This window comes from Oncorhynchus nerka, linkage group LG14, assembly GCF_034236695.1.
Source record: "Oncorhynchus nerka isolate Pitt River linkage group LG14, Oner_Uvic_2.0, whole genome shotgun sequence".
Lineage (NCBI taxonomy): Eukaryota > Metazoa > Chordata > Actinopteri > Salmoniformes > Salmonidae > Oncorhynchus > Oncorhynchus nerka.
The window spans coordinates 13,604,281-13,626,132 of record NC_088409.1 but is presented as its reverse complement, the minus strand read 5'-3'; the positions used below and the strand labels follow the sequence as shown (position 1 = coordinate 13,626,132).

The 21,852-nt window shown below is 45.0% G+C and overlaps 2 protein-coding genes across 3 annotated transcripts in view; both read left to right on the top strand.

Annotated features, from left to right (window-relative positions):
- The first annotated feature begins 1,278 nt into the window (after positions 1-1,278).
- On the top strand, positions 1,279-12,811 carry LOC115117455 (uncharacterized). Of its 2 annotated transcripts, XM_065027455.1 has the most exons (9): positions 1,279-2,000; positions 4,069-4,278; positions 4,667-4,738; positions 4,987-5,016; positions 9,473-9,663; positions 9,823-9,911; positions 10,302-10,482; positions 10,982-11,076; positions 11,305-12,811. In XM_065027455.1, the coding sequence occupies exons 1-9, from the start codon at positions 1,696-1,698 to the stop codon at positions 12,427-12,429; spliced, it is 2,298 nt and encodes a 765-aa protein (XP_064883527.1). In that variant the 5' UTR covers positions 1,279-1,695; the 3' UTR covers positions 12,430-12,811. The 2 variants fall into 2 exon arrangements, with proteins under 2 accessions (XP_064883527.1, XP_064883528.1); XM_065027456.1 differs by lacking the exon at positions 1,279-2,000 and having other exon boundaries at positions 3,763-4,278.
- Positions 12,812-17,375: 4,564 nt separating this feature from the next.
- The window catches only part of LOC135575139 (oxysterol-binding protein-related protein 3-like), a 379,659-nt gene continuing 375,182 nt past the window's right edge, over positions 17,376-21,852 (top strand). The window contains exon 1 of the mRNA XM_065027453.1: positions 17,376-17,598. The gene's annotated coding sequence lies outside the window, so the exon portion shown is untranslated. The remainder of the gene's footprint in view (positions 17,599-21,852) is intronic.

The following is a 21,852-nucleotide window of genomic DNA, read 5'->3' as shown; positions in this document are numbered from 1 at the left end:
CATTTTGGACGCCCCCACGTCACGTCCGAAATTGTATTGATTATGAGGGATGCGGGGGATGGAACAGTTGCCTAGATTCTAGAATAAGGGCAGGGCATTGTAGCCTAGAGGTGTGTTGTTTTTCATGGCGGGTCGATGTTTTTATTGATAGACGCAGTGTGAATTGAAACGTGGAGCGGGAGAGCGCCTGTTTTTAACAAGGTTGACAAGGTTCAAATCAATAAAACACCCTTAGCATTGACCAATTTATTAAATTAGTAAACAAAGAAAGTCCTACTTCTATTCTTGATACTGTGAGAAATTGATCCACAAACTAGGGCAATTGCTCCTGGACAAAAGCCGTTCTTGTGTTTTCTGGAACAACCCGATCCTCGCATAGACTCGGCACCGCGGACAGCTAAAGGAGAGGATATATTCAACGCCGCGAAATCCAGCCTTTGATCCCGATTCCATTGTGATTTCACAGGAGAAGGTGACCTGCTCTGACGTAATCAACAACGCATGATTGTACTGCCTCAAACCTGTACGGACCGCAAAGAACATCTCAGCGACAGCGAGGCCTTCGCTTCATACAACTCTGACAGTTCTTTCCGATCTAAACCTAACAATGGCGTTGCCGTTGGGAACATAAGGTCGGTAGACCTCTTCGCGCTGAAGTACATTACCCCGTTGACCCAATTTATTCTGGGTCAGTCTTTGATGTCTTGTAGAGAAAAACAACACATAGGCCTGCATGTGAAACGAACATAAAATTAGAAAGTAGTGCAGTCAGTCGTGTGCGAATGTTTAATAACATAAATAGAGCGAATTCAGTGCGTAGTATTCTAGCGGTGTATCTATCCTGTCATTCTAATGTTATGTGCGCATGCAGGTGAGTGCAGGCCTATACACATAAAAGCATGGATAATGAAGGCTATACACTGTGACCTGAGGTCTGGATTAGTTCACAGGTGTGTGTGTGTGCGTGGAGGAACATGAGTAGCTATGCAGTAACCAGAGCCCACCTCTGTCATTGAACCCATCTGTTGCCATCAGACACTGCCTCATGCTAACCTGTTTCGGTTTCAGGCTTTGTGAGGCTGGTCATTCTTCTCTCTGCTGCTACACTGAGCTGTGACGCTGTGATATTATCACTGGGGAGACTCCATGACACTTCACTGAGCTGTGACACTGTGATATTATCACTGGGGGGAGACTCCATGACACTTCACTGAGCTGTGACACTGTGATATTATCACTGGGGGGAGACTCCATGACACTTCACTGAGCTGTGACACTGTGATATTATCACTGGGGGGAGACTCCATGACACTTCACTGAGCTGTGACACTGTGATATTATCACTGGGGAGACTCCATGACACTTCACTGAGCTGTGACGCTGTGATATTATCACTGGGGGGAGACTCCATGACACTTCACTGAGCTGTGACACTGATATTATCACTGGGGAGACTCCATGACACTTCACTGAGCTGTGACACTGATATTATCACTGGGGAGACTCCATGACACTTCACTGAGCTGTGACGCTGTGATATTAGTAGTATCTTCCTGTATGGTACAGGTCCTGCTGAGAGCACAGACACAGAGATGAAGCCTGTGTGCTGCTCAGCCTAGACAGTGGATACGGTGTCACTAACCCAGATCCTGTTGCGGACGCTAGCCTACTGCTGTTGACAACGCCATCCTCACTATGACCAGCCTAGGGATCCAGCAACGTCCCACTGACCACAGACAGATAGGGAGGAGTCCTTTACTCCTGTCTCACAAACAGAGGTCCTCCTCCTCCCTGCCCCTCCTGAAACGCCTGCACCAGGCTGGGGGGCCGTATGCTGTCGCTGAGCCCCAGACAGACCCGCCGTCGCTGGGTGACTACTTCTCCCTCCTCCAGCGACTGAAAGAGGAGACTTACATGTACAAACAGAACAAGGATCTGAAACAGGTACAGAGCAGGAAGCCATGGTGTAAGCAACAGCCTCACTCTCCGCCTCTGGCCAGGTAAGAGAACAGTCTTATCCTCCTGCATGACTCCATTTGGTTTGCCAGTATATTTGGTTATTGTACTGTCTGTGTTGTACATCATGTCTTAGTGCACTATGTACTGTCTGTGTTGTACATCATGTCTTAGTGCACTATGTACTGTCTGTGTTGTACATCATGTCTTAGTGCACTATGTACTGTCTGTGGTGTTGTCATGTCTTGGTGCACTATGTACTGTCTGTGTTGTACATCATGTCTTAGTGCACTATGTACTGTCTGTGTTGTACATCATGTCTTAGTGCACTATGTACTGTCTGTGTTGTACATCATGTCTTGGTGCACTATGTACTGTCTGTGTTGGACATCATGTATTGGTGTACTGTCTGTGTTGTACATCATGTCTTGGTGTACTGTCTGTGTTGTACATCATGTCTTGGTGCACTATGTACAGTCTGTGTTGTACATCATGTCTTGGTGCTCTATGTACTGTCTGTGTTGTACATCATGTCTTGGTGCTCTATGTACTGTCTGTGTTGTACATCATGTCTTGGTGCTCTATGTACTGTCTGTGTTGTACGTCATGTCTTGGTGCACTATGTACTGTCTGTGTTGTACGTCATGTCTTGGTGCACTATGTACTGTCTGTGTTGTACATCATGTCTTGGTGCTCTATGTACTGTCTGTGTTGTACATCATGTCTTGGTGCACTATGTACTGTCTGTGTTGTACATCATGTCTTGGTGCACTATGTACTGTCTGTGTTGTACATCATGTCTTGGTGCACTATGTACTGTCTGTGTTGTACATCATGTCTTGGTGCACTATGTACTGTCTGTGTTGTACATCATGTCTTGGTGCACTATGTACTGTCTGTGTTGTACATCATGTCTTGGTGCACTATGTACTGTCTGTGTTGTACATCATGTCTTGGTGCACTATGTACTGTCTGTGTTGTACATCATGTCTTGGTGCACTATGTACTGTCTGTGTTGTACATCATGTCTTGGTGCACTATGTACTGTCTGTGTTGTACATCATGTCTTGGTGCACTATGTACTGTCTGTGTTGTACATCATGTCTTGGTGCACTATGTACTGTCTGTGTTGTACATCATGTCTTGGTGCACTATGTACTGTCTGTGTTGTACATCATGTCTTGGTGCTCTATGTACTGTCTGTGTTGTACATCATGTCTTGGTGCTCTATGTACTGTCTGTGTTGTACATCATGTCTTGGTGCTCTATGTACTGTCTGTGTTGTACATCATGTCTTGGTGCTCTATGTACTGTCTGTGTTGTACATCATGTCTTGGTGCTCTATGTACTGTCTGTGTTGTACATCATGTCTTGGTGCACTATGTACTGTCTGTGGTGTTGTCATGTCTTGGTGCACTATGTACTGTCTGTGTTGTACATCATGTCTTGGTGCTCTATGTACTGTCTGTGTTGTACATCATGTCTTGGTGCTCTATGTACTGTCTGTGTTGTACATCATGTCTTGGTGCTCTATGTACTGTCTGTGTTGTACATCATGTCTTGGTGCACTATGTACTGTCTGTGTTGTACATCATGTCTTGGTGCACTATGTACTGTCTGTGTTGTACATCATGTCTTGGTGCACTATGTACTGTCTGTGTTGTACATCATGTCTTGGTGCACTATGTACTGTCTGTGTTGTACATCATGTCTTGGTGCTCTATGTACTGTCTGTGTTGTACATCATGTCTTGGTGCTCTATGTACTGTCTGTGTTGTACATCATGTCTTGGTGCACTATGTACTGTCTGTGTTGTACATCATGTCTTGGTGCACTATGGGAACTACATGTAGCTTAGCTGATGGAAATAAATCCTTTAGTCTGTCATCGACTTGATGGTCAGAGATGTTAGGAATGATGTCACATGGGAATGTTAGCGGGTCACATCTGAACAGGAGTGTCGTTGGGAACCCTAGTCTACATCCCAAATGCCATCCTATTCCATTTACAGTGAACTACTTTTGACCTGTCCAAATAGGGAATAGGGTCCCATTAGGGACGCTCTTGACCTTGACTTGTTCCTCAGCAACAGGTTTAAATGTCCTCTTGCAGTCCTCTTCCCAGAGGCCCTAGCAGCAGAGTCCCACCACTTCCCGGAGTTCCCAGTAACAGCAGCAGGGTTTTACCGTCGGGTCGTACCCAGCGTAGACTGAGCCAGCACTCCAGCCACAAGATGGCGTCCTCCTCCCAGAAGAGTAAACACACCCCTGCCATCATCAAGGGCCATCGCCACTTAAGCTACGGAGGATCCGTCCCACCGGAGTAAGATTATCATTAGGACCATGTCTTTTTAATGACGGAAACTTCTGATTTACTTGAACCCTTCTGAGTATCAAGCATTCAGTAGCATTCAGAAAATTCCCTCTCAAAATAATATAAACATTTTTTTAAACTATTCCAAGTGTGAGCCAAAGTCCTTGATTTTGAGTAATTGTGAGATTGTGGATTGATTGAAAATGTACTAACCAGTTTTCTCCTTTGAAATGTCAACATTCACCTGCCAAGGGTATGTTGTATTTGTTGGAATGCGTTCCAAATGGCACCCTATTCCCTACACTGTGCACTCCTTTTGACCAGTAGTGCACTCTATAGGGAATAGGGTGCCATTTGAGAGGCAACTGAGGGTTCTTCTCCTTTAATGTCTCCACAGGAACATCACCATTCAACAGTTTTATGACCTTACACCTACCAAGAAAAGTAACGTCCGCCTCAACGACCAGCTGTAGGTTGCCTTTTACATATTATATATATATATTGTGTGTCCCAAATGGCACCCTATTCCCGATATGCTGCACTATTGTTGACCAGGGCCCATATGGTTGTGGTCAAAAGTAGTGCACTATAAAGGGAAGAGGGTGCCATTTGGGATGAACTGCTATAGTTCATCACTGGACCATGGCTGAAATCAGTTTTACACCAATATAATATTCATATTGATTATCTTCTTATTTTACAAACATTTATTTTCAGTATACCAAAACCAACGGACATCAACATCGGGTAAGTACTCATTCTGTGATCTAGATCAGTTTCTCGTTCTCAATTGTTACAGTACTACTGGAATATCCTTCAACCGCGGGGCTGTCCAACCCTATTCCTGGAGAGCTACCATCCTGTAGGTTTTCCCTCCAACCCTGCTCCTGGAGAGCTACCCTCCTGTAGGTTTTATCTCCAACCTTGTTCCTGGAGAGTTACCCTCCTGTAGGTTTTCCCTCCAACCCTGCTCCTGGAGAGCTACCCTCCTGTAGGTTTTAACTGTAACCCTGTTCCTGAAGAGATACCATCCTGTAGGTTTTCCCTCCAACCCTGTTCCTGGAGAGCTACCCTCCTGTAGGTTTTCCCTCCAACCCTAATCTAGCACACCTAATTCTAATAATTAGCTGGTTGATAAGCTGAATCAGGTCAGTTACAACTGGGGTTGGAGTTAACCTACAGGAGGGTATCTCTCCAGGAACAGGGTTGGAGTGAAAACCTACAGGAGGGTAACTCTCCAGGAACAGGGTTGGAGTGAAAACCTACAGGAGGGTATCTCCAGGAACAGTGTTGGAGTGAAAACCTACAGGAGGGTAACTCTCCAGGAACAGGGTTGGAGACCCCAGTTCTACAGAAACTTCTTATATACAGTTGGTCTCTGCTTCCTTTATTGTTATGCCCTCCTCCTCAACAGTAAGATCATTATAAAATGTATAGGATTCATATCAAACTAACTGCTTACTGTATATGAAATGTTGTCTCTGTCCTTTATTGCTCTGTCCTCCCAACAGAGAGTGGAGAAAGGAGGACACAGTTTATAGTGCTAATATCATTTTACACTGACTGCTTCAATACAGTTGTAATGGCTGTCCTTCCTTCACTGCTATGCCCTCCCTCCCTACAGAGAGATAATGATACAGTTGTAATGGCTGTCCTTCCTTCACTGCTATGCCCTCCCTCCCTACAGAGAGATAATGATACAGTTGTAATGGCTGTCCTCCCTTCACTGCTTTGCCCTCCCTCCCTACAGAGAGATAATGATACAGTTGCATTGGCTGTCCTTCCTTCACTGCTATGCCCTCCCTCCCTACAGAGAGATAATGATACAGTTGTAATGGCTGTCCTTCCTCACTGCTATGCCCTCCCTCCCTACAGAGAGATCATGATACAGTTGTAATGGCTGTCCTTCCTTCACTACTATGCCCTCCCTCCCTCCCTACAGAGAGATAATGATACAGTTGTAATGCCTGTCATTCCTTCACTGCTTTGCCCTCCCTCCCTCCCTCCCTCCCTCCCTACAGAGGGATAATGATACAGTTGTAATGGCTGTCCTTCCTTCACCGCTTTGCCCTCCCTCCCTACAGAGAGATAATGATACAGTTGTAATGGTTGTCTTTCCTTCACTGCTATGCCCTCCCTCCCTACAGAGAGATAATGATACAGCTGTAATGGCTGTCCTTCCTTCACTGCTATGCCCTCCCTCCATACAGAGAGATAATGATACAGTTGTAATGCCTGTCCTTCCTTCAATGCTCTGCCATTCCTCCCTACAGAGAGATAATGATACAGTTGTAATGGCTGTCCTTCCTTCACTGCTATGCCCTCCCTCCATACAGAGAGATAATGATACAGTTGTAATGACTGTCCTTCCTTCGCTGCTATGCCCTCCCTCCCTACAGAGAGATAATGATACAGTTGTAATGCCTGTCCTTCCTTCCCTGCTATGCCCTCCCTCCCTACAGAGAGATAATGATACAGTTGTAATGGCTGTCCTCCCTTCACTGCTTTGCCCTCCCTCCCCACAGAGAGATAATGATATAGTTGTAATGGCTGTCCTTCCTTCACTGATTTGCCCTCCCTCCCTACAGAGAGATAATGATAGTTGTAATGGCTGTCCTTCCTTCACTGCGTTGCCCTCCCTCCATACAGAGAGATAATGATACAGTTGTAATGGCTGTCCTTCCTTCACTGCGTTGCCCTCCCTCCCTACAGAGAGATAATGATACATTTGTAATGGCTGTCCTTCCTTCACTGCTTTGCCCTCCCTCCCTACAGAGAGGTAATGATACAGTTGTAATGGCTGTCCTTCCTTCACTGCTTTGCCCTCCCTCCCTACAGAGATAATGATACAGTTGTAATGGCTGTCCTTCCTTCACTGCGTTGCCCTCCCTCCATACAGAGAGATAATGATACAGTTGTAATGGCTGTCCTTCCTTCCCTGCTTTGCCCTCCCTCCCTCCATACAGAGAGATAATGATAAAGGTGTAATGGCTGTCCTTCCTTCACTGCTATGCCCTCCCTCCCCACAGAGAGATAATGATACAGTTGTAATGGCTGTCCTTCCTTCACTGCTTTGCCCTCCCTCCATACAGAGAGATAATGATAAAGGTGTAATGGCTGTCCTTCCTTCACTGCTTTGCCCTCCCTCCATACAGAGAGATAATGATAAAGGTGTAATGGCTGTCCTTCCTTCACTGCGTTGCCCTCCCTCCCTACAGAGAGATAATGATACAGTTGTAATGGCTGTCCTTCCTTCACTGCGTTGCCCTCCCTCCCTCCATACAGAGAGATAATGATACAGTTGTAATGGCTGTCCTTCCTTCACTGCGTTGCCCTCCCTCCATACAGAGAGATAATGACCTTCCTTCACTGCGTTGCCCTCCCTCCCTACAGAGAGATAATGATAGTTGTAATGGCTGTCCTTCCTTCACTGCGTTGCCCTCCCTCCATACAGAGAGATAATGATACATTTGTAATGGCTGTCCTTCCTTCACTGCGTTGCCCTCCCTCCATACAGAGAGATAATGATACAGTTGTAATGGCTGTCCTTCCTTCCCTGCTTTGCCCTCCCTCCCTCCATACAGAGAGATAATGATAAAGGTGTAATGGCTGTCCTTCCTTCACTGCTATGCCCTCCCTCCCCACAGAGAGATAATGATACAGTTGTAATGGCTGTCCTTCCTTCACTGCTTTGCCCTCCCTCCATACAGAGAGATAATGATAAAGGTGTAATGGCTGTCCATCCTTCACTGCTTTGCCCTCCCTCCATACAGAGAGATAATGATAAAGGTGTAATGGCTGTCCTTCCTTCACTGCGTTGCCCTCCCTCCCTACAGAGAGATAATGATACAGTTGTAATGGCTGTCCTTCCTTCACTGCGTTGCCCTCCCTCCCTCCCTCCATACAGAGAGATAATGATACAGTTGTAATGGCTGTCCTTCCTTCACTGCGTTGCCCTCCCTCCATACAGAGAGATAATGATAAAGGTGTAATGGCTGTCCTTCCTTCACTGCGTTGCCCTCCCTCCCTACAGAGAGATAATGATAGTTGTAATGGCTGTCCTTCCTTCACTGCGTTGCCCTCCCTCCATACAGAGAGATAATGATACATTTGTAATGACTGTCCTACCTTCACTGCGTTGCCCTCCCTCCATACAGAGAGATAATGATACAGTTGTAATGGCTGTCCTTCCTTCCCTGCTTTGCCCTCCCTCCCTCCATACAGAGAGATAATGATAAAGGTGTAATGGCTGTCCTTCCTTCACTGCTATGCCCTCCCTCCCCACAGAGAGATAATGATACAGTTGTAATGGCTGTCCTTCCTTCACTGCTTTGCCCTCCCTCCATACAGAGAGATAATGATAAAGGTGTAATGGCTGTCCATCCTTCACTGCTTTGCCCTCCCTCCATACAGAGAGATAATGATAAAGGTGTAATGGCTGTCCTTCCTTCACTGCGTTGCCCTCCCTCCCTACAGAGAGATAATGATACAGTTGTAATGGCTGTCCTTCCTTCACTGCGTTGCCCTCCCTCCCTCCCTCCCTCCCTCCATACAGAGAGATAATGATACAGTTGTAATGGCTGTCCTTCCTTCACTGCGTTGCCCTCCCTCCATACAGAGAGATAATGATACAGTTGTAATGGCTGTCCTTCCTTCACTGCTTTGCCCTCCCTCCCTACAGAGATAATGATACAGTTGTAATGGCTGTCCTTCCTTCACTGCGTTGCCCTCCCTCCATACAGAGAGATAATGATACAGTTGTAATGGCTGTCCTTCCTTCCCTGCTTTGCCCTCCCTCCCTCCATACAGAGAGATAATGATAAAGGTGTAATGGCTGTCCTTCCTTCACTGCTATGCCCTCCCTCCCTACAGAGAGATAATGATACAGTTGTAATGGCTGTCCTTCCTTCACTGCTTTGCCCTCCCTCCATACAGAGAGATAATGATAAAGGTGTAATGGCTGTCCTTCCTTCACTGCTTTGCCCTCCCTCCATACAGAGAGATAATGATAAAGGTGTAATGGCTGTCCTTCCTTCACTGCGTTGCCCTCCCTCCCTACAGAGAGATAATGATACAGTTGTAATGGCTGTCCTTCCTTCACTGCGTTGCCCTCCCTCCCTCCCTCCCTCCCTCCATACAGAGAGATAATGATACAGTTGTAATGGCTGTCCTTCCTTCACTGCGTTGCCCTCCCTCCATACAGAGAGATAATGATAAAGGTTCCAATTCCAAAAGAACATCCGTATCAGACCCACATCTCCCGCTTCGCCCTGTTCCCAACGTTCCGCTCACCAGACGACCCCGACACAGGCGTGAGAGCTGCGTCCCTACGACCCCTGAACCCCCTCGTCCCGTCCTCTGCTCCAGAGGTCACCGTGCTGAGAAAGACAAAAGGTGGTGTGCGTGCGTGCTTGTGCATGTGTGTGTGCGAGCTGCATGTGTGTCTGTGTGTGTCTGTATGTGTGTGTGTGTGTCTGCGTGCTTGCCTGTATAAGGTCGCACACACAAGCACAAGCCTCATTCCCAGATGAAGTGTCTTGTCTTCAATCCCAGGAGGTCCTTATCGTCATGAGGTACTGGAGGCACCCATGACAACCAGGAAGAAAACCATCTCATGGCCAGGACAGCATGGCTTCCTGGATGTGAGTAGCTACAGTACAGTCATTTAGCTAAGTCAGGTTTCCCTCTCACTGTACACAGAAACATGTGCGTCCCAAAATAGCACACTATTCCCCATAGAGTGCACTGCATAGGGCATCAAGTGCTATTTGGGAGGCAGAATAGGATCCTTAATGTTATAGTTCATCTCATCTGACCAGTGAAGCCCAATAAATGAATGTTCTCACTGAAGTGAATGGTTCTAAATGGTACCCTATTCCTTAATAGTACCCTATTCCAGGGCCCTGCTCAGAAGTAGTGCACTTTTAAGGGAATAGGGTGCCATTCGGGAACCAACCTAAGGAAGAAGGTCACATGCACACTCCATCTGTTCCCGACACCTGTGTCCTGTGTCACCTTTGTCTCTCTCTCAGCACCCCAAGCCAGTTAAGGGCGAGGCCCAGACCCAGGTATTCTACCCTAAGTCCCAGAAGACCGTGTTTCCCAACCCCACATTGCGTGACTGGGACGTCACGCTGTCTGAACGAACAGCCAACATGCTCCGCAACGTGGAGAAGTCCCACTGGGTCACCTCCTACCAGCTTCACTACACAGGTATAGAGAGCAGAGCCCCGAACACACAGGCTGTATCCCAACAGGCTTCCTATTCCCTATGTAGTCCATACAGCTCTGGTCAAAAGATGTGTCCTCTATAGGGGACAGGGTGCCATTTGAGACGCTACCAGAGACATGGAGGAATACCCAGACTAGTTGGACCAGGGAACTGGCGGCCTGCGGATCAATTTAACAATTATTATTGTACATGTTTTTAGAAACTCAGTCTGAGTCTCAACTTCCTGTTAATAGTTAGAATAGTAGAATACACAAGGTGCAAGTTTTGAAATTTGGTTGTGGATCAGCAGATTTTCTACAGTCACTCAATTAGCCCCATGTCCGCTACCATTGTTTAGATCGGTTAGTTAGTCTAGCCAGCTATCTAAACTTGTAGTAATCATGGTGGAATCACTGCCCGGGGGCCCCATTGATTTGGTTAGTCACTCTCACTCAGATATCATATTAACAATGGCAAGCATGTCATGTGTTTTTACTCCAGGCACTGGGTCTACTAATCCCTGGAGGTTGGATGACTACCATGAGAACACCGTTGACATGATCACTGGGAAGATAAATCCCTACACAACACAGCTGGTACGTACAGTAACACATGAATCACCTGAATATACAGTGCAGTTGTAATATTCCTACATTTAACTGCTTCGCTAGAATAACACATTATTAGCCTCCAAACCTTCTTTGACTTCCCCAACTACCATAGAAATAGTTTTAGGCTGCTTAAACAAACAGTTTTTCTTCAGTATCACTTTACTGAACGAGACAAACCTCCTCCTAACAAACCAGTGCTTGTCTCTCTCTCAGAGGGAGCGATCCCACCCCGTCCTGCTGCCCCCTAAACCACGAGACGGGCGCAAGGCCAGAATACGCCAGGGTCGTCATAAGGTGGAGAGCACCTACCACCCTCCTGTCACTGCCCCAGCAGCAGAGTCCCACAGCACAGACCAGACTTCCTCACAGAATCACCCTGCTGGGCCTCTGGGAACTATGTCTGGTCACCAAAGTCATCAGGAGATAAAGGGGAACCCTTCTACTCAGGACGGCCATCCCAACAACAGCCACGGCCACTCAGAGCTCAGTCTAGCCAGGCCTGGGGCTGGAGATGTGTCTGTGCCGGAGCCTGCTCAGGTGTCTGGCTATGTGTTCCCTGGTCACCACCTTCAACATCAAGGCTCCAGGTGTGAGAGGTGTGGGGAGGAGAGGTGTGAGTGCCAGGTCAAGGAGGTCAGAGAAGGGCTCCATCACCCAGGGCCAGGGGCATCAGACCCCCAGCAGAGCAGCCAGGCTTCCAGAGCCTCCCTGGAGAAGGTCACAGACACAGAGAGCTCTCTGGCCTTGTACAGCTGCCAGCTGCCCCATTCTCCCCTGAATGAGACCACAGAGGTCACCAAAGAGAATAACACCCAGAGAGAGGTATGGTACGAGGACGTTCCTAGCAGCAAGAAGCAGAGCTACACAGCATCAGGGGGTAACCTGTTCAGCCTGAGCCAGCCAGCTCCAGCATTGGCTACTAACAACACAGGGGCGGCATATGAATCTGAGACAGAGCTGTCTGCTGCTGATCAGGTCTCTCCCAACATCCGTAACTGGCGTTCTGGCGGGAATTTAGTTTTGGGTTCTGAGATGACTGTCAATCAGACCCTTGAAGAACAGGATCGGGAGTGGCAGAACAGAGAGATCCCCATCCCACGCAGTATCTCCAACCCCTGTATCCAACCCCGTCCACATGCCCTGCCTTCCACCCACCCAGGGGAGAGGGGCCGGTGCCAGCTGGCCCTGTTGGAGCTCCAGGACTCCTTCAGTAAGTCGGAGGTCCACCGTCTCTTCCACAGCTCCCTCCAGGGGGGCGCGGTCGACCTGCAGGACAATGTACACACCGGGAGAAAGCACCGCTTCTACGGCTTCAACTCCTTCTATTTCCACAACTGAGCACTGCATTGTAGACCTACCACTATGCCCACAGTCTGTAGGGAGTGGAAGACACCAGAGGGCTTAGTGAGTTGAATGGGTCTACGGTCTACAACGTTCTCTCTTCATGATGGGAAATCCAACCATATACTGTCGCTTACTCAAAGCTACTGACATGTCTATCTTATGATGTCTATCTTATGATGTCTATCTTATGATGTCTGTCTTATCATGTCTATCTTATCATGTCTATCTTATCATGTCTATCTTATGATGTCTATCTTATGATGTCTATCTTATGATGTCTATCTTATCATGTCTATCTTATCATGTCTATCTTATCATGTCTATCTTATGATGTCTATCTTATCATGTCTATCTTATCATGTCTATCTTATCATGTCTATCTTATCATCTTATGATGTCTATCTTATCATGTCTGTCTTATCATGTCTATCTTATCATGTCTATCTTATCATGTCTATCTTATCATGTCTATCTTATCATGTCTATCTTATCATGTCTATCTTATCATGTCTATCTTATCATGTCTATCTTATCATGTCTATCTTATCATGTCTATCTTATCATGTCTGTCTTATCATGTCTATCTTATCATGTCTATCTTATCATGTCTATCTTATGATGTCTATCTTATCATGTCTATCTTATCATGTCTATCTTATCATGTCTATCTTTCCATGTGCAGATGGTTCTAATAAAATCATCCAGAAGTAGTTTACATGCTTTGAGTGTATATATGCGGCACTATACATGACACAATGACAGATGGAATGACTGATGAACACATGAAAGGGACACAGTTATGGCCCGTTAAGAAAGCCTAAAGAAGTCTACAGATGACTAATAATACAAGTGGACCAAGGAGTCCACCTCAGACAATATACTGATGTGCATGTAGCCAGATACAGAATCCAGATACAGACCCAGATACAGAATCCAGATACAGAGCCAGATACAGAATCTAGATACAGAATCCAGATACAGAATCCAGATACAGAATCCAGATACAGAATCCAGATACAGAATCAAGAGCCACATACAGAATCCAGATACAGAATCCAGATACACAGCCAGATACAGAATCCAGATACAGAGCCAGATACAGAATCCAGATACAGAATCAAGAGCCAGATACAGAATCCAGATACAGAATCAAGAGCCAGATACAGAATCAAGATACAGAATCCAGATACAGAATCCAGATACAGAGCCAGATACAGAGCCAGATACAGAGCCAGATATAGAATCCAGATACAGAGCCAGATACAGAATCCAGAGCCAGATACAGAATCCAGATACAGAATCCAGATACAGAATCCAGATACAGAGCCAGATACAGAATCCAGATACAGAGCCAGATACAGAGCCAGATACAGAATCCATATTTTCACACCGCAAGTGCTGCATTGACCTTCTTTCGAGCAGCAGCATCTGAGAGAGAGAAATACCTTTTCACCTCCAACACCATGTGTTGCCAGTCAGATTGGCTTTACAGCTTGACACAAAAGACTGTTCTGTGTTCCATGCCAGTGAGTCATGCCGGAGTGGAATGTCCTTGAGCGTTCTACAGCAGTCTGTCATCCATCTTAGTCAGGTACATACTCTCTAAGAAATGACGCTCAGAGTACAGCAGGGATCTGGAGAGATCTACTGATCACTGATCATGTACTGATGTTGTTCAGACAAATAAAACTAGTTATGAATTAGAACTGTATAAGACTGCATGTGAAATAACTTAAAAGCTCTTGATAATGTTTTATCTAGCTAGATGTGTAGTGCCAATTCACTGTGTAAATCAGTTTCATTCACATAGAAAATATAGACATTGTTTTCAGTAGGTTTATGACCATAATTTCTTCCTATGACAGCTTCTCTGGTACATCAGTGGCTATTATACCGTTTGTCCAGTAGATGGCAGTGTAGGCCAGGATTTCCCAACTGTCTCTGGTCTTTAGAACTGTGGGTAGTTCCCGGAAGCCTCTCAAAGGATGCTCAGCTGACCTCAGACAAGTGACCTTTGACCCCACTACCCTGTTGCATAATTCTCTCATGTGGCCATAACTTAACATCATGGCACCATGTCAAATATGTGTTTTGATTGTAAAAACAAAAAGAAAAGAAACCAGGTAGGCTATGCTACAGTTGAACACCATCAGCTCTAAAACGCTTACTATAGGCCTAACTCAGAACAACACTGTAGGCCTAACTCAGAACAACACTATAGGCCTAACTCAGAACAACACTGTAGGCCTAACTCAGAACAACACTGTAGGCCTAACTCAGAACAACACTGTAGGCCTAACTCAGAACAACACTATAGGCCTAACTCAGAACAACACTGTAGGCCTAACTCAGAGCAACACTATAGGCCTAACTCAGAACAACACTGTAGGCCTAACTCAGAACAACACTGTAGGACTAACTCAGAATAACACTGTAGGCCTAACTCAGAACAACACTGTAGGCCTAACTCAGAACAACACTGTAGACAAGTGCATTGCCTGGGAAACAGTAGCTGATGGCAACAAGGTATCATTACCAGTAATGCTCATGATTGTTTACATGTTATACTTTTAAATAATTGGCATGAATAATGACTAGGTATAATCTCAAGGAGACAGGTGTGGCCACAAATATGCATCATGCTCCTGTATGTGTAGTCATGGTGACAGTGGGAGCAGACCATGCTTTGCACAACTCCAAGGGAAGGTCTTTTGGAACCTACATCATGACCAAAGCTATTAATTGCTTCAAGTTTCTCCACCTCGTTCACATTCCCCACCATTGAAGGGGCAGTGATAGTTTAACCAGGGCTTTAGGAACACACTTACACCATTCAAAAACAACAAAACAAACACATCTGCAGCCGCAGTTCGAGAGGTGGGGTTGTAATCGCTCATATGAGAGGACGCTCTTTTGGTCACAGAACGTGTCTGGTGTAGCTGTTTAAGATGGTGAGTAAGTGGCCTTTTCCTCAGAGTAGGCCATGCTGAATGAACACCTTTACCTCAGAGTAGGCCATGCTGAATGAACACCTTTACCTCAGAGTAGGCCATGCTGAATGAACACCTTTACCTCAGAGTAGGCCATGCTGAATGAACACCTTTACCTCAGAGTAGGCCATGCATGAATGAACACCTTTACCTCAGAGTAGGCCATGCTGAATGAACACCTTTACCTCAGAGTAGGCCACGCTGAATGAACACCTTTACCTCAGAGTAGGACATGCTGAATGAACACCTTTACCTCAGAGTAGGACATGCTGAATGAACACCTTTACCTCAGAGTAGGCCACGCTGAATGAACACCTTTACCTCAGAGTAGGCCACGCTGAATGAACACCTTTACCTCAGAGTAGGCCATGCTGAATGAACACCTTTACCTCAGAGTAGGCCATGCTGAATGAACACCTTTACCTCAGAGTAGGTCATGCTGAATGAACACCTTTACCTCAGAGTAGGCCATGCTGAATGAACACCTTTACCTCAGAGTAGGCCATGCTGAATGAACACCTTTACCTCAGAGTAGGCCATGCTGAATGAACACCTTTACCTCAGAGTAGGCCATGCTGAATGAACACCTTTTCCTCAGAGTAGGCCATGCTGAATGAACACCTTTTCCTCAGAGTAGGCCATGCTGAATGAACACCTTTTCCTCAGAGTAGGCCATGCTGAATGAACACCTTTTCCTCAGAGTAGGCCATGCTGAATGAACACCTTTTCCTCAGAGTAGGCCATGCTGAATGAACACCTTTTCCTCAGAGTAGGCCATGCTGAATGAACACCTTTTCCTCAGAGTAGGCCATGCTGAATGAACACCTTTTCCTCAGAGTAGGCCACGCTGAATGAACACCTGTCCATTATCAATCCCAGAGATGGGCAAGTTTTTGTATGCACGATAGAGGTCAATGAACGAGACAAACACATTTTAGCCTACCTACTTACAGAAGTTGTGTATCAAGCCTTTTTTTTTAAATGTCAGTTTTGTGATCTGATCAATATGATCCAATCACTATCTGATCAATATGATCCAATCACTATCTGATCAATATGATCCAATCACTATCTGATCAATATGATCCAATCACTATCTGATCAATATGATCCAATCACTATCTGATCAAGGTTTGTTGCTTCTACATTTTGTATTAAAATGTGTCTCTTATCTGTCCACTGTGTCCATATTGTGACCAGATTAGCTGGTGCCTCCCTGTATGCAAATAATTAAAAAACAAATATATATATAAATTTACATACATATACATTTTAGACAGTTACGAATTCCATTGGATTTCCAATGGTGCTACCTGTCAATGGTCTTAGAGACCAGAGACCAGTATAATGATTATTTATTAAACGGTTTGACCATCCAGATCTGTTTACACTCGATTGATATCCAGACACAATGGGTGCCGGACTACCTCTGGAGGTGGTTAAGGAAGATCTGATCACAATCAGATCACAATGTGTCTTTTAATCATCTACACCTGTCTAAAAATGTGGCCACTATTCAGAATGTGGACAATATCAGGACAAAGGGCGCATGTTAGAAAGTTATTTTGTTTGTTTACGTCCCAAATGACAAATAGCACCCTATTCCCTCAAATGGCACCCTATTCCCTATATATAGTGTACTACTTTTGACCAGAATCCTGTGGGCACTATGAGTCCTGGTCAAAAGTAGCGCACTATAAAGGGAAACCTGAGCCATCCTCAGAAAGCATACCTGGGACAATTCGTGGGTGCTCTCTCGTGATGACTATCTACGTCACGGAAAGATGCTGTCAACGGTACCCAATCCCGCCTCTGAACATGAGATGTCCTCCGCGGTTCAGTGTTCTGATTTGAGACTGTATTGTCATTTACACATCGCCCCGCCCCCTTATAAACCGCTTAGCTGAGAAGGAGGCTGGCTGCAGCTGCACGCACTTCGGAAACATTCAATTCACGATGGTGTCAGTCGTCAGTCTGGAGACTGGAAGAAAGCTGCTAGTACTGTAGGTTCAAGTTGTCATTTTAAAACTTTGTTTTTAATTTATTTATACCGCAAAATATAAGTTATAGTCTTATATTATTCGCCAACAAATAACACATTAGTTCAGCGAAAATATTTTACTCTCGTTTATCGTCTCTCGGGAATCTAAACCTCAGTAGAAACTTTGCAAAGGTGAGTCCCATGTTGTTTTATTGTATTGTCGGTAGGCCTAAATACTTTATGCTAATTAGTCTGATGTAGCCTGACCGATATTCAGTATGTAGGCATATGACAGTATTTTAACTGATTTGTTACAACTTTATAGTAAACCTATTCGTTTTACCTGCTCATAATCCTTCCAGCTGAAGTGCTACCATGTTCTAGCAGTGCACCCTGCTTCACACTTTCAGTTGCAGCAGCCAACCTTTCTTTCTGTGAATAGTCTACTGAGCTGCGTGGTACAGTTGGACCTATGCTCCTGTTCCAGCTAAGTGCAGCACATACATTATTCAATTGACCTTATGTTGTCATAAGAATACTCTATAACTACCTTCCATCAGACTGTTATTGCTCAAGTGAATATAATAGGATGGAAGGACATGGAATCGAATGAAATAGATGACAAACTAATAGACTGGAATGGAATAGAGCTTTAGGCCTACATGATCATTTCACATCATCTATGATACAGTGACTGGACAGACTTCTCTCAAATGATGATATGAAAACTCAAAAATTCATCAAACTCTCCGTTCAACTAGTTGCTCTTTTAATACTTTCAGATTTTTATCAGGAAACAAGATACCCATGGATCCTTCACTGTTTCCATGGAAACTCCTCTTCTTTGGAACATTCCTTTATCATGTAGTGGATTATATCTTCCATGCTAGCTTCCTTCAATGTGTTCTTCATTATTACAGAATCTAAGCTTCTTTACATGTGTTCTTCATTATCACAGAATCTAAGCTTCCTTACATGTGTTCTTCATTATCACAGTCATCACAGAATCTAAGCTTCCTTACATGTGTTCTTCATTATCACAGTCATCACAGAATCTAAGCTTCCTTAGATGTGTTCTTCATTATCACAGTCATCACAGAATCTAAGCTTCCTTACATGTGTTCTTCATTATCACAGTCATCACAGAATCTAAGCTTCCTTACATGTGTTCTTCATTATTACAGTCACCACAGAATCTAAGCTTCCTTACATGTGTTCTTCATTATTACAGTCATCACAGAATCTAAGCTTCCTTAAATGTGTTCTTCATCATTACAGTCATCACAGAATCTAAGCAGCAAAATATTAACAGTGAGAATCATTTATTAGTCTGTGTGTGTGTGTATAATATGCCACAAGCATTTCCCTACACCCGCAATAACATCCTCTAAATATGTGTATGCGACAAATGACATGTGATTTGATATTACAGGGAGGTGTTGTGGGAATGAACCATTTTCAGATTCTCTGGCTGTGTGCCCAGCCCAGTCCATAAGCACTTCAGACAATAGTGTTGTTGAATGAAATGATACTTATTTACCTTAACCTTGTGGTTGGAAGAACAACACATTAGTATAAATGAATGGCATATCACTATCCGACTCTACCTTTGTAAATGGTGTCTTTTCCTCACAGAGATTCACTGCAACATTTACATTTCAGGTATTTCCACAACACATCATGAGGTTAAAGCCTTTATCAGAATCTATCTGCTCAGTCAGGTATTCTAACCAGCAAGCCTCTCCAACACTGTTCTCTTCAGTCTCATCAACAGGGTAGTCTTTCTCATGCCTCTCCAACACTGTTCTCTTCAGTCTCATCAACAGGGTAGTCTTTCTCATGTGTCTCCAACACTGTTCTCTTCAGTCTCATCAACGGGGTAGTCTTTCTCATGCCTCTCCAACACTGTTCTCTTCAGTCTCATCAACAGGGTAGTCTTTCTCATGTGTCTCCAACACTGTTCTCTTCAGTCTCATCAACAGGGTAGCTTTTCTCATGCCTCTCCAACACTGTTCTCTTCAGTCTCATCAACAGGGTAGTCTTTCTCATGTGTCTCCAACACTGTTGTCTTCAGTCTCATCAACAGGGTAGCCTTTCTCATGTGTCTCCAACACTGTTGTCTTCAGTCTCATCAACAGGGTAGTCTTTCTCATGTGTCTCCAACACTGTTGTCTTCAGTCTCATCAACAGGGTAGTCTTTCTCATGTGTCTCCAACACTGTTGTCTTCAGTCTCATCAACAGGGTAGTCTTTCTCATGTGTCTCCAACACTGTTCTCTTCAGTCTCATCAACAGGGTAGCCTTTCTCATGTGTCTCCAACACTGTTGTCTTCAGTCTCATCAACAGGGTAGTCTTTCTCATGTGTCTCCAACACTGTTGTCTTCAGTCTCATCAACAGGGTAGTCTTTCTCATGTGTCTCCAACACTGTTGTCTTCAGTCTCATCAACAGGGTAGCCTTTCTCATGTGTCTCCAACACTGTTGTCTTCAGTCTCATCAACAGGGTAGTCTTTCTCATGCCTCTCCAACACCGTTCTCTTCAGTCTCATCAACAGGGTAGTCTTTCTCTTGCCTCTCCAACACCGTTCTCTTCAGTCTCATCAACAGGGTAGTCTTTCTCATGCCTCTCCAACACTGTTCTCTTCAGTCTCATTAACAGGGTAGTCTTTCTCATGCCTCTCCAACACTGTTCTCTTCAGTCTCATCAACAGGGTAGCCTTTCTCATGTGTCTCCAACACCGTTCTCTTCAGTCTCATCAACAGGGTAGTCTTTCTCATGCCTCTCCAACACTGTTCTCTTCAGTCTCATCAACAGGGTAGTCTTTCTCATGCCTCTCCAACACTGTTCTCTTCAGTCTCATCAACAGGGTAGCCTTTCTCATGCCTCCAACACTGTTGTCTTCAGTCTCATCAACAGGGTAGCCTTTCTCATGTGTCTCCAACACCGTTCTCTTCAGTCTCATCAACAGGGTAGTCTTTCTCATGTGTCTCCAACACTATTCTCTTCAGTCTCATCAACAGGGTAGTCTTTCTCATGCCTCTCCAACACCGTTCTCTTCAGTCTCATTAACAGGGTATCTTTTCTCAGGTGCTGTGTGTTGGTAGTTGTTTATTGTGGAAAGAAGGGTTACTGGTTGAATATATGGGGCTATGCATTCAGTATGTTTGGTCAGAATGTCTTTCGTTGAGTTTAGTCCAGGGTTTTCCTGACCTGTGAGGTAGGTGTGCTTTCTGTGCCTGCTTTGCTCCTGACCTGACGTCCATGCTCTTTACATTCCCTCAGCCTTTAGAACAGGGGTTTCCTGACCTGTGAGTAGGTGTGCTTTCTGTGCCTGCTTTGCTCCTGACCTGACGTCCATGCTCTTTACATTCCCTCAGCCTTTAGAACAGGGTTTTCCTGACCTGTGAGGTAGGTGTGCTTTCTGTGCCTGCTTTGCTCCTGACCTGACGTCCATGCTCTTTACATTCCCTCAGCCTTTAGAACAGGGGTTTCCTGACCTGTGAGTAGGTGTGCTTTCTGTGCCTGCTTTGCTCCTGACCTGACGTCCATGCTCTTTACATTCCCTCAGCCTTTAGCCCAGAGGCATGTTGACTGCATTTCTGTGTAGTTTCATCTCATATTTCTCAAATGAACAGCAAATCTGGTTTAAAAAACCAGATAAAGCAACACCTCACGGCACAACGTGCCCTATGTGTCCTAGATAGTTTGTGTGTATGCATTGATATTTAAGCTACGTGTGCTTTTACATTTTTAAAAATGTATGTAGTTCTGTCCTTGAGCTGTTCTTGTCTATTAATGTTCTGTATTATGTCATGTTTCATGTTTTGTGTTGGATCCCAGGAAGAGTAGCTGCTGCTTTTTCTACAGCTAATCGGGATACTAATAAAATACCAAATACCAAAAAAGACCCTGAGGAAACATAGGGTGTGTCCAAAATGGCCCCTTATTCCCTATGTAGTGGATTATCTTTGACCAGGGCCCACACTATGTAATGGATTATCTTTGACCAGGGCCCACACAATGTAGTGGCTTATCTTTGACCAGGGTCCACACTATGTAGTGTATTATCTTTGACCAGGGCCCAAAATATATAGGTTATTATCTTTGACCAGGGCCCACACTATGTAGTGGATTATCTGTGACCAAGGCCCACACTATGTAGTGGATAATCTTTGACCAGGGCCCACACTATGTAGTGGATTATCTTTGACCAAGGCCCACTCTATGTGGATTATCTTTGACCAAGGCCCACACTATGTAGTGGATTATCTTTGACCAGGGCCCACACTATGTAGTGGATTATCTTTGACCAAGGCCCACACTATGTAGTGGATTATCTTTGACCAAGGCCCACACTATGTAGTGGATTATCTTTGACCAGGGCCCACACTATTTAGTGGATTATCTTTGACCAATGCCCACACTATGTAGTGGATTATCTTTGAC